At 35.6% G+C, this 17,201-nt stretch overlaps 1 protein-coding gene across 1 annotated transcript in view; it reads right to left on the reverse strand.

The window, feature by feature from the left end:
• Positions 1-17,201, reverse strand: part of CACNA2D3 (calcium voltage-gated channel auxiliary subunit alpha2delta 3) — a 607,379-nt gene that overhangs the window by 279,589 nt on the left and 310,589 nt on the right. Inside the window, exons 8-9 of the mRNA XM_087954773.1 lie at positions 16,549-16,699; positions 8,630-8,704 (exon numbers count right to left, since the gene is read on the reverse strand). Coding sequence (XP_087810899.1) covers positions 8,630-8,704; positions 16,549-16,699 — 226 coding nt within the window. The remainder of the gene's footprint in view (positions 1-8,629; positions 8,705-16,548; positions 16,700-17,201) is intronic.

The raw sequence follows: 17,201 nt of genomic DNA on the forward strand, positions 1-17,201 counted from the left end.
AAAACTAAGTGGTTATAACTAAAACCAAATTCAAGTCCACATTTGGCCTAGAAGTTTATTGTGTCACTCTAAATGCCCGCCTACTCCATGGACATCTTGCTGTGAGGAAAATTTGGAGAAGGCTGCCTTGCACTTCAAAATGGAATGGGACACAAACCTAAGAAACCAATACATTAAATAGATGTAGCTGAAATAGATGTAATGTATAGCTGTGGAAACACGTAGCCTGTTCTTGTTGTGGACAAGTCTCTATCTAGCCTCTTTCATTAATATGTTGTCTAAGCTTTTCATTACAATTTTTTGAAAAGAAAGAGAGAGAGAGAGAGAGAGAGAGAGAGAGAGAGAGAGAGAGAGAGAGAGAGAGAGAGAGAGAGAGAGAGAGAGAAAGAAAGAAAGAAAGAAAGAAAGAAAGAAAGAAAGAAAGAAAGAAAGAAAGAAAGAAAGAAAGAAAGAAAGAAAGAAAGAAAGAAAGCCCCCACATTAAGAGTGCAAGTCCAAAGGCTTTGGGGAGAAATTTAAAGGATTGATAAAGTGTTTCTAAATGGAGCATAAAGTCACACAAAAAACTTATGTTAGTAGGAGATCTCCACAAAGCATGCAAAAGAGGAACTTCACAGCAACTCAAAGGACCTCTTTTCAAAGAGTTCAAGCGTGTGCCACTGGCAAAATCCAAGCAGCTGCTTGCAAGCTGTTCTCAGCTGTCTCTGCATACAGCTACAGGCATAGCCATTTCACTTGGCTGGGAAGAAAGCAAACAATAAAGCTGCTTTTTCTACATTAACAATACTTGGGACTTATGTAACCATGTTTGGGGGAAATAATGTTTCCGTAATGTGTATAAATGCAACACTGACATTATGCCAAATATTAATATACTGGAAAAAGTTAATATCCAAAGAAATCAGGTTTACTGTCTTCTGTGTAAAATGTATGTTGATGAAAGCAACTCTTCTAATTTATAGTCTTTACTATTTTTAATTGCATCCAGGCCTTTTTTTTAAAATGTCTCTTGGGAATTTTATACAGCAAAAGTGGAAGGAAATAGGGGAAAAAGGGATGGCCAGTAGCAAGGTGGATAAATATAGTGGCACCTCTATATTTACACTATTGGAAGATCTGGAGAACTGGATCATTCTGAGAAAATCTGTCTATGTGGTTTCTAAGAGTTGATACCAGCTTGATGTCCCATAATCAAATATGACTTATTGGACATTCAAATGGGGTGACTATTATGTCAATCATTTGGGTCACTCCAGATTTCAGCTTGAAAGCATTATCATTTTAGGAAACAGAATTTATATTCCTTTCCTGTGCCCATAATAAAATAAAGCAGTAAAGATATGAAATTATAACTTCCTTGTTCCATAAATGGAAATATCTTTTCTAAAAACAAACTCTGTTTTTCATTGTCTCTCACTTGGATAAGAGTCTACTCTATATGTGATTGTGTGAAAAATAATCCTGTGAAGCTTGAAACTTTCTCTTTCATCCCTGCCTTGGACATAATTCAATGCAACCCCCCTCCCCCATTTGGGGTTATAAAGAATTCCCACAAAGTATTCCTTGTTTTGAGAGAATCTTAGATTTGATTTAAGAAAAATACATACACCCTTCTAATCCAATGTTGTCTCTCTTAGTTCTTACCTTGAGTGGAACTCACATAACCAGGAAATTTGAAAAAAAAAAACAAAAAACTACTGCATTATTTATATCAGAACTTGTTGCTTGCAAACATGAGAAGAAACATGAACCAGGACAAGCTAACCAGCATATATACATTGGGTGGCTCAATATGCTTTCAATTCCTGATTAGTTTAACTGCTTTTGTTATTATGCTCTTCACAGTAATTCAAGATAATCCAGAATAATTATCTCAGTTTATTGTTATGGTCACAAGAGAAACTTGCAAATACAGATGATAAGACTTATCTTTCTGAAATTGCAGTACAGGCAAGAAGTATGGCTTGCCAAATTGCTAAAGGAAGGCTCTCTTAAATATGATAGCTATTTTAGCCACAGCAACAAAAAGTTTTGTATTCGATTATAACAAAGAATAAAAGGAACCAGAATTGGATTGGATTTCATGAATCTGAATCCTGGGAAAGCAATGCAACTTTCTGAAACTAATTTTGATGTGCGTGCTTCATCTTTATTTATAATCACAAAATCTTCAAATGTGCAGGATCTACATATAGCATAACGGTAATGTTATGCAAATGAAATGAGAAACTGGAGCAATTATATCCTGATATGTGATTAGTAAAATGACAAGTTCATAAAAATAAGATACCGATGACAATAATTTCTGTTGGACCCAAAGATTAAGAAAATGATGGAAAATCTTTGCTTGGGACCAGCTTTGGTGGCACTGATCTCCAAAGTTGATCTCTAAATCTCAGGTTTTACAATTCAAACTTTCCATTTCATCAAATATTTCATTAAGCAATGAATGCTAGAAGAAAGGAAGGAATAATCTTGAAAGGGTATGTTCTGTCTAAGCATGATCTCCTAACTACTTTGGATAGAGGAATAATCAAGCCAGAATACTGTACAAAACAAAACATATTTAAAAAGGAAGTGATCACTAATGTGTATTAATTTTTAAAAATTCAATCATCAAAATTTGCTAGAAATGCCTCCCTAGTGATGTCACTGAACAATGGGAAGTCAGGGAGGTTGCAGATCATTGGAGAAAGAGCAATACAAAGGAAGGTGGTCCAATTTGTAACTATGGTATGTATACGGATCCTGTATCTCATCCAAGAGATTATCATTTAAATATGAAAGCAATTTGGAAAAAAGCAAATGGAGTGAAACCACTTTAGAAAAGTAGAAGTAATTTCTGGCATAGGCCTAGCATCATGATCTTGTCAAAAATGAACAACTCATCCATCTCAAAAAGAAGACATAATCCAGATATTTGAGCTATATGGCAGGCTTCACTGAGAATTGTAACCACATTCAACCAAACACAATCTGAGGTTTCATTGTTACAAGGAATAAACATATAGGCACAGGTAAGCTTCTGATTCCATTATGATACCCATCATTTAAGCACACTGTCTTCTTAATTTCATCTGGAAATATTTATAAGTGTGTATCTGCATGTGGGTTAATGTATAAAATGCAAATTGTGGTATGTTGCCTTAAATGTAGAGTTGCATTAAATCATATAGTCTTATAATTCCTAAGAGGTAAGAAGCATGTAATATGGAATTTCTCAAACATGAAAACTTCTTGGCCTGAGTAAACTTGTATTAACCTAGGCTGTTGCACATGTTTGTAATTTTGCTGAAAAAGCACAGACAATGATAAAACACTGTCTGCTCTATTTCCCACTTTGAAAAGGGAAAAAAGAAATGTTTTACAAATTGGCATATTGAAAGACAAGACCAGCTTAATAACAAAACCATAAACCAGACTAGTACTCTATAAGAATAATGAGAAGGCATTTGTTTCTAAAGATAGTTTGAATTACAATTGCACAGCAGAAGGATGTGAGCATCCCACCCTACAGAAGAAAATTGATCAATACTTTTTTTCATTTGTGTGGTGCACCTTGAATGGGACTAAGACATTGGCATAATGAGTGAGAATAAATGTATATGAAATTATAGTATTTAACCTCAGTTGGAAATTCCTGTGATATAATATAAGTTGCATATTTTTTTTAAAATAGTATTTTCAAACTACAAAAGAACCAAAATATATTAATAAAACATTACGAGGCTAGGTGGCCTGTTTATTTTCTAAATTTGTACACATACAAGCTATTCATGTAAACATATCAAATACTTTAACTTTTCCCTGTCATATCTGACACTAAACTTGCCACTTAGCTCATTTCATTACAATAGTTCATTTGATTCAGATGTTACTTAAAAGCTTTCTTTGCAAAACTGCCTACTGCCAATAAACTGACAGTAAAATGAAAACAATTTAAACTTGTATTACATGGAACTCAAGAAAAGCTCAACGAAGGTACATGAAAACCTGCACCTTACGAGCAAAGCAATTTGATATAACCTATTATCTGATATCCTACATATTCTTGATATACTGACAAATTAAGGGAAGTGAGATATCTAACTTTTCTCTCCCAGCTTATATTTCAATGATATGTGACCAATAGCAAAGAACAATTTAGGGTAAGGAAATTGGGCAGAATAAGACAGTAAAGTTTGGTTTCCTGGACCATAGCCTAATCCAAATAATGGTTGATATTCATTTAAAAAAATGTGGGCAGAAGGAATATTTTAAGATTAATATATCTGGGCTGCAAATATATGAGTGCTTACTAGATGGCAGGAAAGAAAAGCAGGACAGTTTAGCTGATTCCTGCCATCTAATAATTATCTGGATTTTTACTGCCCCATGTGTACTAGCTTAAAAGGTGTTATGATGGTGCTCCCAGGTCTTCTAATTATAACTTTGTAAAAGCTAGTCACTCTGTACTAGAAGTGTTGGGTGCATTTTTGATCCCACTGAATGTAATCTTCAAATACATTTTATTTTGGCAGAATTACACAAAGATGTGAATAGCAGGAATAAGTGGACATCCAATGAGACAATAAAAACAGAACCCTCATTTTAAGTTTCGCTATTAAAAGCCAGTCCAAATAAAACTGTCTTGGAGAGTTAATTTGATACTAGATCTGTTAAATGACTCCCAATGAACAGCTTTGTGATGAATACAACCCACAGCATATAACACATACCTGTTTTTAAACAATGACAGCAGTTGCATTCCCCCCTCCCCAGCTGCTTTAGAAACTGCTCCCAATTGTCTCAACATGTGTGGTTATCTTACTTTCCTGCATGTTTTGAAGCACCTATTTCAGTGACTTTAACAGCCCACTTAGATGCTTCCCAATGGAATATTTTCTGAAGTAATACAGGTCTCTGTTTACTTTTAGAGTGCAGTGTCTGCTATAACAAGAGAAAAACTTCATGAATGTTTCTTCACTACATTTCTACTCAACTCCACAGTGAGAGAACCAGTTTTCCCTGAGCTGATATGTTTTCATGACAAATCTACTTACTTATGTATACATTTATTGAACAGAATTTGCAAACTGACAAATTATAAACACTCTAAGCAGGTTGCATCAATTCAATAATGAAAACTTTCTTTAAAATCACAATGCCAGAAAGTTGATATCAAATTAAAACAGAAGATGTATTCCAATTACAGTGAAACACTTGCAAGTTTTGTAGATGTTCATTTACAAAAACTTGTCAGAGGAACCACAGGAAGGGTGGTGGTTTCCCCATCTTAACACCTTCTTAACCACTAGACTAGGGGTGTCAAACTTGTGTCGTCATGGCAGCATTACCTGACATATTGGGACTTTTTTTTCTCCTTTGCTAAACTGAGCAGGAGCCTGGCCAGCGCATGATGCATCCAGGCCACGAGTTTGACAACCCTGCACTAGATCAAACTGGCTCTCATGTTTTTCTTATTGTGAGGGGTCCTTGGTGCCCTCTGAGTTTGGTTGTTTTCTTATAGATTCATTACCTAAACTAGTAACATCAGTGTACTGATATTATCTAATTTAGGTAATGAAATGTCTGTAATAAAACAACCAAGGCCAGAGAGTACCAAGAACCCTTCATTTCAGCCCTGAGCTACAAATATTCTCCTTTATTTTCTTATGGTAGCAGAAAAGAAATACGTCCATTATACTATCTGTGTGTACTATATGCTTCAAAGCTACTAATTACATTATTTTATAAATTTTAAATTTTATTTATTTAACATTTATTTATTAATATGTGGTATCTATTTTTAATCTATTCAGGACAAAAAGAAAACTAGTATGTAACTTAACATCCAATCTGGTTAATATTAGTAATGGCTTCTCCCTCCCATATATACAATTGGAAAATTAATTACATCACTTAAATCTTTCAATAAGATCTTGCCACAATTAGCTCTAGCTACATCAAAGGCCAAAGATATAACAAACTAATGATGACTTGTTTGCCCATAATGTGGAAGAGAAGGGAAACACAGCTCAATGTTTACATGCATAAAGCCATAGATTCAGCTGCTTCTGCAGTTAGAAAATCATGGAGAGATAAATAAGAAAAGCCTCTATTTAAGAATTTTGTAAACCACAGTCAGAATAGCAATATCACTATAGCAATAGTACTTAGACTTATGTACCCCTTTACTGTGCTATTACAGCCCTCTCTAAGTGGTTTACAGAGTCAGCATATTGCCCCCAACAATCTGGGTCCTCATTTTACTGACCTCGGAAGGATGGAAGGCTGAGTCAACCTTGAGCCAGTGAGACTCGAACTGCCAAACTTAGCAAAAGTAGCCTGCAGTACTGCCTTCTAATCACTGTGCCACTATGGCTCTAGACAACACTGGGCCAGAGGGGCCATCTGTCTTTGGATAAAACTATTTACCTGCTTAATAGAGAATCAGCAAGGGTTCCTCAGACTACTTAACACTTAATTCACCTAAAGTGACTGGCTGATATTCTGACACACTAGAAATAGGTGTAAGATGACAACTTTCTGTAAAAAGAGTTATTTCAATTGGGGATCATTTATAACCCAGACCTGCCACAGTGGTAAGAAATATATAGTAGAAAATATACAGTAGAAAGTTCTTTGCATAACATTGCTTGGAAGATTTCAACCACTGCATCTAAATCTTCACAATGGCTCCAAAAGATCCTCTAAAGAAAAGAAGTTAATGACTCTTAAGGACTATAGAAGAGTAGTGGGATTAAACAGAATCCATTGTTACAGTCACCAAGGAAAGAATTGGCAGCCCACTTCTGTTTAACCCTTTTGCAGTGCAACATTCTTGGCAAAAACAAAAACAAAAAACAGTTTTCAAGCAAGAATGCCTATCAAGATCTTACTCATTTTTAAGCAATCCTATATTTAGATATCCTAAGTCTTTAGGCCTCCATGTATAAAGAAAGGAATTTGTTTGTTTGAACATTTGTATAAATCTCAACATGTTTGTTCCACCCCACTTTAATACACAGTTACTTAGCTCAGTAAAGGCCTTAAACCCATTCCTTACTCTTATTAGCTGCAGCTGCAAAGGCATTGGCTGACATGTTCTGTTTCTGCCAAATATTCCAGACCAGTTCATGTGTATCTGATTGCTTGCACCACCCTTTACTTTGCTTACATTCTGATACTGAAAGTAATTATCTTCTGGCAGACAGCAATGAGCATAGGAGAAAGATATTTCTGGAAACATTCAGCAAATTGATTAACAAGAATATTTGCAAATTGGTAAATTTTATAAGGAATATTAGAATAAAATAATTCAAAGGTAAGAATGGTGTGAATCAATTGATGATATCCACAGACTATATTACAGTTTCCTCATGAAAATTACATTTTAAGTAGAATTCTTCTGTCACAGTTCCTTTTTATGTGCTTCTTCTGTGCTTCCAAGAGACAGACATTTTACAGTCTATTCAACTGACCTATGAATTCCATGACACCTTCATCAGAATGTTCAGGCTTATGGAAATAGGCAGGCAACCAACCCACTAAAAACCCAGAGCAAAACTTTGATACTCAATTACTCAGCTATTTTGCAACATTTCAAGGATAGCTGAAAACATTGGTTTATATTCATGAATTAGCATTCTGCCTAAATCCACAAAATGCTAGGTTTTTTTAAAAAGCTGTAGCAATTCCAGCAGCTGCAGAAAAAGCAATTCAAGGTAAGGATAGTCTGAAAATTCTCAACCCTGGGAGAAGAATGGGGGAAATCAGGGATACATTTAGTTTATGTTTAGTTTATGTTATGTATATCCTTGCAAGAATTACCCATTCTTGTAAGTATTCCAACCTTGTTGGAAAATTGCATTTGTCTTACTTACCATCAAGCTAATTCACAAATAAGCTGAGCTACTTATACCCAAACTGGTAAAAAAAAAAAAAAAGGCATAATGGCAAACTTAAGATTTGTTAGATTATGTGAAGAGAAAAATGATTGTTTTACCCAAAGATTCGCATTACAGCAAATTTCTAGCCTACAGACTGAGTTTTCTCAAGCTGACTAATTAAGGCAGTTCATTACCAAGAAGAGATAAATTTCTAAAAGTCTCCCATGAAAAATCAGGTTGGAAGCAAAGACTTGTTCCACAGCTTATTAGAATAAAGACATTAGCAAAAACATTTTAGAACATTTATACTACTTTGTTAGGAGTTGGGAAAAATGACACATTTCCCCAAATAAAATGGAAAAACATCAGAAATTTAGGATCAAAGAATCACTGGGAGATGAATGGTGGCTGGTTCTTTTTTACCATTTTAATATTTACTGGGGCGTTTTTCACAGGGAAGCTGGGGACATTTGTACAGTTTGGGTTTTAATCAGACCTGGAGGAGAATTTTATGGCTTCTCAAATTTGCCTTTCCTTTAAGACAATAATTACCAGAATGAGCATTAGAAAGCTTTTAAATCTTGTTTCCAGACCTGAGTCAAACAAACCAGTGACAACTCACCAGACAACTATTTTTTGAATGAGCAAATGAAACAAATCAGTTAAATTTATATGCTTTAATTAATTCAAATAAAATCCAGCAATATGCCTCATATGCAAAATATTTGCAGCTTTAAATAATTATCGTTTTCTCTTACCTCTTTGTTAGCTCTATCTGCTTGTACTAAAGTTCCATTCAAGCATGGTTCTACATAGTGGAGTTTTTCATTATACTACAGAGAACAGAAGAGACATTTAATATAAACATCCAAAAATATAATTTAAGATAATGAGAGAAAACATGAAAAAAAAAACCTAAGAATCTATCATTGAATTCATTGCTTTTATTCACATACTTCAAATCAGGGCTGTCAAACTCATGGCCTGTGCCCAGATGGCATCTGGCTCATATTTACAGTGTTCCGGGATCACTTCTGGTAACTTTCTGCAAGCAAAGTCAATGGGGAAGCCAGCTGACCACGCCCAATTTGGCGAAGGAGGGAAAAGTCACAATACATCACGTGACACTGCTGTGATGCCTCAAGTTTGACACCCCTGCTTTAAATGTACTGTAGATAGCCCTCAACTTACAACATTTCATATAGCAACTGTTCAAATTTAACAGCACTGAAAAAATCCGACAACTTGTAACATCCACATGGTCACATGTTCAAAATTCAGAATTCAGGCATCTGGCTCATATTTACAGTGTTCCGGGATCACTTCTGGTAACTTTCTGCAAGCAAAGTCAATGGGGAAGCCAGATTCACTTAACAATTGTGTTACTAACTTAACATCTGCAGTGATTCACTTAACAACTAGGGAAATTAAAGTCATAAAATGGGACAAAATTCACTTAACAACTATTTCAAAGGTGCTTTTTCAAGAGGCAACTGGGCTTTCTAGTTTTTCCTTGAAGACATTTTGCTTCTCATCCAAGAAACTTCTTCAGCTATTCATTCTGAAGAAAGTTCTTGGATGAGAGGTGAAACATCTTCATAGAAAAACAAGAAAGACCACTTGACTCTTGAAAAAGCATCTTTCGGACAACCATGACCTGGATGAGTGAGAATCTCCATAGACATTCACTTAACAGCTGTCTCACTTAGCATCAGAAATTTTGGGCTCAATTGTGATAATTACTTTGAGAACTACCTGTGTTGTCAGTACAGCTTTAAACAAACATTTTGAATGGTAAATGAATACTGAAATAAGTCGGAACCATGAAGTGCAGCAGGGACAGTTGAAAATCAGTACTGTAATAGTTAAACTGCTAAGATGAAATCCATCAACATCAAATGACTGGATTAAAAGAATCCCCTTGCAATTCCTCCTACACTCATAAAATCTACTCCAGTGGTGAGTTAGGTTCAAGGGGGAGGGTGTCAAATAATAAAAGTAATCATGACCAATCACTGTGACACCACAAACCATGTACAAAATAGGACCCTGGAGATGACATTTTCTTTTGTATCAAAAGCAGATACCTTAGTGGAAATACAGGACTGAATTTAACTAGATACTTTGGATATTGACTGACAACAACCCTACAGGCTGAAAGGATCTACAACCCAATTTAACTTCTTTTTTAATTTGATCTCTCTTAGCAAGTATTTTTTTTAACATGCATTAGATTAGATAATAGTTCCATCCTAAATGGAAGAAAATTACAAGGTTTTTTTTTTTTTTTTTTTAGCCTCCTTTCCTCTTTGTGCTCTCTGAAAAACTGCTCTTCGGGGTATAGTAATGGACTTGATGAGTCTACAAGGGATTTGTTAATAAAGAAGAGAAGAACCAAATAACAGTTCACTTGGATCTCTTATAATATGTATGACCAGCTAAATTTTCCTAAAAGTATTTTTGGGGTGTCTTAACTCTTGATAACTACATGAGTCCAAAGAGGTTTTTTGGCAACATAGTTTTAAAAGAAGTTTGTCAATGCCTTCTTCCTAGGTAAGAGGAAGAGATTGACTGGCTCAAAGTCAGGATTAAAACATACATATATCTCCTTCTTTCTAGGCAAAGTCTTTTAACCATTAAACTTTCTATGTCAAACATTACTGAATACTAATCAATATTTTTATATGTCCATTTACTTCAATAACATTTATTTTAAAAGACTTAGTTTCAAAATGATATCTTATGGAAGGTCAGTGTATGAACATATTTTTGTTCTGATAGACCCTGTGTCCATTCAGATCCCATATAATATAATTCTTCTCTGTCCGTTCTCTATGAAGATGACATTTGTTCTCAGAAGACTGACAAATGCTCCTCATTCCTGAAATAACCCTAGAAAACAACATTCTATATTTATACTGTTTAAAATATCTTGTAGTGCAATTAAGAGATCATAGCCATGATTCCCAGCAGAGCACACTCAAGTGAATGTTGAGAGGCACAAAATTAGCAAAATACTTTTTCAGTCAAGTCTGATGGCATTTGAGAGGAAGTGATACATTTGTTCTTCTTGCACCAATCATTCAAATTGAGTTTTGTTTTAAGATTGTTTAAAAATCAGTCTGCGAAGTCAGATGAGCCGGTTGCAAATATACTGTGTATCATTCAAAATGAAAAATCCAAGTCTGAATACAGTTTAGGCCAATTTGATATCTTATCTTTAGTGAAAATGAAAATTTCACTTTGAACCCCGTAACATTTTTTATGGTACTGTTTACCATTCATTCTTTATTTATGTTTTAAAGCTAAAATTACTTAGGACTAAATTTTCTTCTGTTATGGTATTGTCTGTCCTTCTTTCCTTCCTCACTTCAATTATGTTTTTTTCTAATGCACCTTATAACTGTTCCATGTTCAACTCATAACACGTCCCCTTCCCCGGGGTGTTCAATGTCAGAAGCAATTTCAAAGCTGAAAGGAGAGAGTTCCAGTGTCAGTTTTCTCCTTACCATAAAGTCCTCTCTCTTTGTCACAACTGTGTTGCATGTCCTTCAAGCTATCAGTTTAACTACAGTATTGTTTTACCCTGCCTGTTTACATGTTTCAGGAAGGACCTTTCTTTCTCAATACTTCTTAGAGGTACCAAGAATTGAGTTAGAAACCTTCTCTCTGGCAGGAATGAACTATTAATGAATTATAACCATTATTTAGTCATTCATTCCTGAAATAAGATGACAATTCATAACCCTTTCTTTTAGCTTGGCAACTCTTACCTAGAGACTTAAATGAATCCTACAAATCATTCTAAGTTCAGCTAAGACTATGCCTCTCAAGATTCTTCCATATTGTTTTATTTTACTTCATTTTCTTTGTTTGCTTATTTATTCAATGTCTTATAGCTGTCTACCTTGAGCAACTGTCTCTGGGCAGCAAACAATCATTTATTGCACACAAACTCAATAATAATCAATAGGCTTTCTTCTTCTGAATTCATTTTTCTTCTCAAATCTTTTCTATGAAAAACTTAAATTAAATTTAGAAGAATTCTGAGATCATTGTTCATTTAAGAGATAGCCTACTTTTCTATAAAAAACGTTTTCCCCAGGCAGAATTAGCACTCTGTTTTATGATAACATGATAACAATTTAATGCTTCACTTAGAATTTCACTTCAAAGCAAACATTTCTTTTTCATCGCTGCAGACATTTCAGTTCATGCACTGCTGATCTGATCTTATACTTAACTTAAACTACAGAAAAGCAAATGCATACTTTAATAGTTCCTTTGGTAATGCAATCATCTACAACAGTCCATCAATTTTATATAGTTTTTGCAATAAGTAATCCCTGAAAAACACACCTTTTTTTGGTTGTATTATCTTTTTATGGTTACTTTATGCACTGGCCTATTTGGTGACTTTATTCATGGATCTACTTAGAAACAAAATTATTGGCAGATGAAATGAAATCAATCCAGTACACATAAGACAACACAGCTGTTTAATTATAGGACTTCAAAACCACCTCCGTACTCAATTGAATTTGCAATGATGATCATGTTCATCTCCCTTTATAATTAATGACAATTAGTGAGAACTAGACAATATGTGACCTGTTGGGTCATTGTTTCATATATATTTCCTTATCTAAAAAGAGAAAGAGAATAACCACATTTAGGCAAAACCGCAGTGGGAGCAGGAGCAACTTCTGACTTCCCGCCAGTTTCCCCATTGAATGTCCTTGTGGGAAACTTCTTTCCTTCTTCCTTCCTTCCTTCCTCCCTCCCTCACTTCCTCCTTTCCTCTCTCTCTCTTACCCCTCCCTGGTGTGGGGGAGGAAGTGAGGATTGTGCAGGGGTACAGGTCAGGAATGGTACATGAAGGTGTATGAGAGGTGCTGCATAATTTGGAAAGAATATGTTGGTGTGCACCAGAGATGGCATGTGGGTCAGAGAGGGCATGTGGGTGGGCAGCACAGGCTAGGAAGGGAGCTGGGGCTGCATGACAGGTGCTATGTAGGTCAGAGAGGGCTGCATAAATGCAGTGTGAGTCAAGAAGAGTACATGGGGGTGGAGTGTGAGAGTGTCTTGGTCACAAAAGGTACCATGCTGGTCACGGATGGTGCATGGCTGATGGTATGGGTCAGGAAGGGTGCATGTAGAAAATGAAAGAAGTGCCACAGGGAAGGCCTGAAGGAGTAGCACCGATCAGGCACAGATCTATGGATGCACAAGAGGTACTGCATGGGTCAGGGAAGTCCATGGGTGTGGATTGGAGAAGACATGTAGTGAAGTGACACAGATTAAGGGAGAATGTGGGGAGTGCCGTGGGCCAGGAAAAGTTTTCAGGGATCCCTTCTGTGAGGGGAGAACATGAATAAAATCCATTGTGTACTTTGTAACTGTGACTCAAACTTCAAACTGCGAGTTGATACTTTTCTACTGCAAAAGGGAGAATTGAAACAATCACACGTTGTGCTCTGGGAAAATCTGGGAAAATGTGTACGTGTTAAGGAGGCATCTAACTTCCTGATGTCCCATATTAGGTGATGAATTGTATACTGTAATTCAATAGGTAGATTGTAAACCATAGGATGGGGGGTAATTTTGGGTATAAAATAGAGCAGAAGCTTTGTCTTTCGTTCTCTCCTCAACTGCCAAGGGGAGGACCCATCTGCAGATGTAATAAAGCCTTTTCCTTGGATCAACTTTGAATCCTGGTGGTTTTTCTTTAGCCACAATCTCACACTTCCGACCTTCCTTCTTCCCTTCTCAACAGAAAAAAAATGGGTACTGTTAAGTGTGGGTGGAATGGGGAATAAGGGATTGCAAGATAGACTGGAAAATTATCACAGAATGTTAAAAATGAAGATCATGGGCCCTCAGCAAAAGCATAGTAGCAGCCAGTAACACTGAAGCAAGAACAACTTTCCCAAATTTTATTTCTTCAGGAATCATGGGTCCCAGATTTTGGACACATTCCAGTTAGCCAGGAGTGTCAAACCCGTTCACACCACAGGCTGTATTGTGACATATTGCAATGTGTTTTGCCTTTGTAGAGCCAGGATGGGCGTGTCCTGCATGTGCCGTATTCGGCCCACAGGCCACAGGTTTCACAGGCCTAAGTTAGACCATTTTAGGTTCTTCGGTTGAAAGAGTTTTGCCATATGGTGCACTATTTTATCCAGTTAAAGGACATGACAATGAGAATTTTAGCAGTACAGTATGTAGATTATAGAAATCTGTATCTGTTGCAGCTCTCAAAAACGTAACATAAAAATGTCACCAGGAGGGTGATAAACAAATCTATTATGTATATATACAGGTAATCCTTGTTGAGAGACCATTCGTTCAGTGACCATTTAGTGTGAACAATGTGACCATGTGGTGTGAACAATGGGTATTTACAATGAGTACAATGCAGCCACTGCAGCGTCCTTATGATCCGGTAATCACAATTTGGACACTTGGCAGCTGGCTTGCAATTTCATCATCCTGCAGTCCCATGACTGCCATTCATACCCTTCTTCGCCAGTCAATAGAGAAGAAAGCAGGAAGCCTCAAGTGGCAATCATGTGACTACATGCCACTTCAACTGTGCAGGGTTTGCCTAATGGAGGTAACTGGGACTACTGCAACTGCTGTCATAAATGCAAACATATGATGTCACATTTTATTCCACTGTCAGATAGTGACAAAGTTGCTGGTCCCAATTTCATACAAAAATGACAGAATCAATTTCATAAAACAAGATTTATGTCCAAACCCGCATACCTTTGCCTAGAAGTTCCTATACAGATGTGCAAAAATGTCTTATGTATTTTCACTATTAAATAATCAAACTTTCACTACTTTCAGATTTGCTTGTAATATTAATTTGGCTGTGCTTATAACTACTCTAAATTGGGTCCAATAAAATCCCCAGAAGGTTTTTAATAGCAGCACTTTATATTATTAAGGCATATGTAGCAAGAAGCCAATGTAAGCTGGTTTAAGGGGTAAACCAATCATGGTTTTATTAAATTATTATATTTGAACTGATGTCTATCGATGATATGTAATTACTTCATGATTGAACATGAAAGATCTGGAACCAGCTTGTAAATGGATTTCACTGATAGCCTATGACAGAAATTGGAAATTGTTCATCCATCTGAATTCACAGACAACTGATAGGCTGTTATTAGAACTGAATTGGATGCAGTGGATTGAGAAATTTATTTCAGACATATTGTGATTTCCTAAGTTGTGAACTTCCACTAATAAAAATATAATTACTAACTGTAGATGAATAAGGGCACTATAATGATATATATGACATAAATGTTAATGTTTCCTATTTGAGAAAGTAGATGTGCTCTACAGGCTTCTGAAAGCAAATTTCCAGTAATTATAGAGTAGTGATATATATATATTACTATCTCTAAAAATTTTGATTCCTAAGCTACTCCATAAAATAGTAATGTGCATAATCAATTTAAGATTGTAGAAACATATCATTAAGAAAATGTTTCATTGTGGACCAAGAATTAAATCTTATTTTAATAAGAGCTTCCAATCTAAACAATAGTTCAAAAACATATTATGAAAACATATATTGGCTTTTAATTTTTTGTAATTTGTTTCACAGCAGTCCTAAATACTGTGGCTATAATATTATCCCTCATAAACTGAACTAAAGATTCTAGCCTTGGAGAATTTTTGATGTTCAATTCTTCCTTCCATCTTCTCTGTCTCGATGACCAAGTACTGATGGAAGTGGAACTGCACAACCTCAGGTGAGGATTCTTATAAATGATTCCTTCTCACCTTGCCTATTTTGAGCCCTCAACAATTTTGAAAGCCTCATCACTCAAAGAGGCAATAAACCTTGCCTTTGCCCTTAGAGATATCATTAGATCCTTGGAGCACTTTACTATCCATAGAACAAGTTTCCAAGACATTATTATAAGATTAACAGCTCAGCAATTTATGAATGTAGTGTTCTGTACAAGTTTGTTTACTAGCAGAAATGTTGCTTTACTTCTCATATACTATCCTTAAAACTGGAATGTTTATTATTGGGGCAATCTGTGCCTGTTAATGACTAATTGACAATAGAATTCATACAAGGAAGTATGTTACTCCTCATCTCTTCTTGTTTTAAGTGCAGAGTCAATCTGTTAGAATAACAGTTAGAACCTTTACTCAACTGATATACAATGCTACAATGTTGTGTTGTGATTTCATATTATAAAAAGATCCCATGTCTCCCTTTTCATGATTATCAGATGTAAAGCAATTCACTTTTCTGCAGTTAAGGTCTTCCACTAGTGGATATGTATGCTCAAACTGCCCTTAATCACTATCGTACAGAAACTCTGGTTCTTGCTTTTCAATAATAAAATAATATTTTGTATCTCCAGTTTCCTTGGTGAATTACATTTGTGAAGTTACTTATTAATCTGTTAAGCTCCAGGCAAAGATATATTTACTCTTCCAACTTTGAAATATTTTGATATGTGTAAATTGTATGCTGTATATTAAACCTTTTAATTACTGTTTTGGTGAAAACTATAATTATGCAATGTTACAAGCTATAAAATTTTCAAGGATGTGCTTGTGTGTGTATAAAGAACCCCAGAACAACATCAATAATAAAAGAACAACTTAATATGAAAAAGAACATAGTGATACTCACAGCAATTATATTAAAAAAGTCATCATCTCCAAGGGTATCCAAAATGGAAGATACTGTTTGTTTCGCAATAGTCAAGCGAAGTCCTTTCATACTGCCACTAACATCAACTAAAATGACAACATCTTTAGGAGAAGTGGCTGCCTGAATATACCTGGATGACAGGAGAAGAGGAATAGGGAAGAATGTAAATTGAATTCATTGGAATCCACATTCAGGGCCACTACTAACCAATTAGGGGCGTGCATAAGCGCACCAACGTGCCTACCGTCCCTGTCCTATTGTTTCTCTTATTCTTTATTTTTCTTATATGTAACCATTTCATGTATTCACAACTATGTATACATTTATACTTATTGTCTTGTAAACAATTGGCAAATCAAATAAATAAATAAATAAATAAATACAGGACATTAGGAAATTAGGAGGAATCCATGTGAACAATCGTTCTCCTGTTACAAGTCAGCTATGCCTGTTTGTCAAGATGACTCAGAACTCTCCCACCTACCAACAGATTAACTCACTTTTTGTTCTTTTGCCTAGAAACACCAGTGTCACTGATTCCCTTCCTTTTGCTAGTTGTGACATCCTAGTGCAGGGCACAACTTAAACAACTATCCACAGTGGCCCTTTCTACCAGCTTAACTTTTTTGAAA

The sequence above is a fragment of the Notechis scutatus genome, chromosome 2 (genome assembly GCF_049901735.1).
Source record: "Notechis scutatus isolate UNSWTSFEM ecotype Mainland chromosome 2, rNotScu1.2, whole genome shotgun sequence".
NCBI classification, from domain to species: Eukaryota; Metazoa; Chordata; class Lepidosauria; order Squamata; family Elapidae; genus Notechis; species Notechis scutatus.